We start from the raw sequence: 1,337 nt of genomic DNA, 5'->3' as shown, positions 1-1,337 counted from the left end.
CCAAAAAGGGACAACTCTTCTTTAGAGTTCAAATTTCATTTTTTGAACTCAAAAGCAAATATATAATTAATACCATAGCCCTAGGAAAATTACACAACCTAATGGTTTATGATGATGATGATGATGATGATGATAATAATAATAATAATAATAATAATAATAATAATAATAATAATAATAATACCATTTGCTAGTAGCGTTTAGATTAGCAGCATTTATCTAAAGCTGAATTTTGTCAAAAAGAAATGGCTCTGAAAGGTATTATCATATCTGTTGAAGATGCAATTTTCTTCCTAGGGTATTTCTGAAGGCACCCCTTACCTCCTGGTTCCTCATGCTGTAAATTAATGGGTTGAGCATGGGGGTCACCACTACATAGAACACTGAGGCCATTTGATCTAGGTTATAATTCGACCTAGAGCTTGGTTGTGCATACATAAAGCTAAGACATCCATAGAAAATGGTGATGACCATGAGGTGAGATGTACAAGTAGAGAAGGCTTTCCTACGGCTTGTGGCAGAGTGGATCTTTAAAATGGTGATTAGGATGTAAGTATAGGAGGTGAGAACAGTAAAGCTTGTTATTATTAAATTGAAGCCAACGAGTATAAAAACCAACAGATAATTAAGACTGATATCTGAGCAGGAAAGAGCAAAAAGAGGAGGACCCTCACAATAAAAACTCTTAATGATGTTTGGGCCACAGAAGGAAAGTCTAGTTGCAGCCATGGTGTGAATGGAAGCATTAATGATCCCAGCAATGTAGGCAACTGCTATCAGCTGAACACACTTTCTTTGGGACATTGTGATCAAGTAGAGTAGTGGATTGCAGATCGCCACGTAGCGATCATAGGCCATCACTGCTAGGAGGTAGCACTCTGTGGTGGCCAATAGAATATAAAAGTAAAGCTGAGTAAAGCAACCTCCATAGGAAATAATCTTCTTCTCTTTTAAAATATTGGATAGGAATTTTGGGGTAACACAGGATGAATAACAAATATCCAAAAAAGATAAACTGGTAAGAAAAAAGTACATTGGTGTGTGGAGGGAAGGACTGATTCTGATCAAGATAATCATGCTTAGGTTTCCAAACAGGGTGATGGTATAAACAACAAAAAATGTCCCAAAGAGGATTAGTTGCAACTGTGAGTCCTCTGTCAACCCAGTGAGTATGAATTCTGTCACCGGTGTGTTGTTTCCCATGTAATCACAGTAACAGTTAGTCAATTTTCCTTTGTTTTTCAAATATTTGTAATGTAGTCTGTGATCAGAATCAATTTTTAAGTTCCTAGCAAAGGAAATAAAGTTGGAAATTTTTTGATGAAGAACTCAAGGAA

At 36.2% G+C, this 1,337-nt stretch overlaps 1 protein-coding gene across 1 annotated transcript; it reads right to left on the bottom strand.

Annotated features, from left to right (window-relative positions):
* Positions 1-264: 264 nt before the first annotated feature.
* LOC107302243 (olfactory receptor 5F1-like) lies at positions 265-1,203 on the bottom strand. The gene has a single exon (XM_015831345.1). It carries the CDS (start codon positions 1,201-1,203, stop codon positions 265-267), a length of 939 nt encoding a protein of 312 aa, XP_015686831.1.
* Positions 1,204-1,337: the final 134 nt, after the last annotated feature.

Source organism: Protobothrops mucrosquamatus, unplaced genomic scaffold (assembly GCF_001527695.2).
Source record: "Protobothrops mucrosquamatus isolate PMUCROS unplaced genomic scaffold, P.Mucros_1.0 scaffold38039, whole genome shotgun sequence".
Classification (NCBI taxonomy): Eukaryota; Metazoa; Chordata; class Lepidosauria; order Squamata; family Viperidae; genus Protobothrops; species Protobothrops mucrosquamatus.
This window is presented reverse-complemented; position numbering and strand designations above follow the sequence as displayed.

Excerpts from the sequence above, each read along its gene's own strand:
- LOC107302243 (XM_015831345.1), bottom strand. The coding sequence starts at position 1,203 with ATGGGAAACAACACACCGGTGACAGAATTCATACTCACTGGGTTGACA.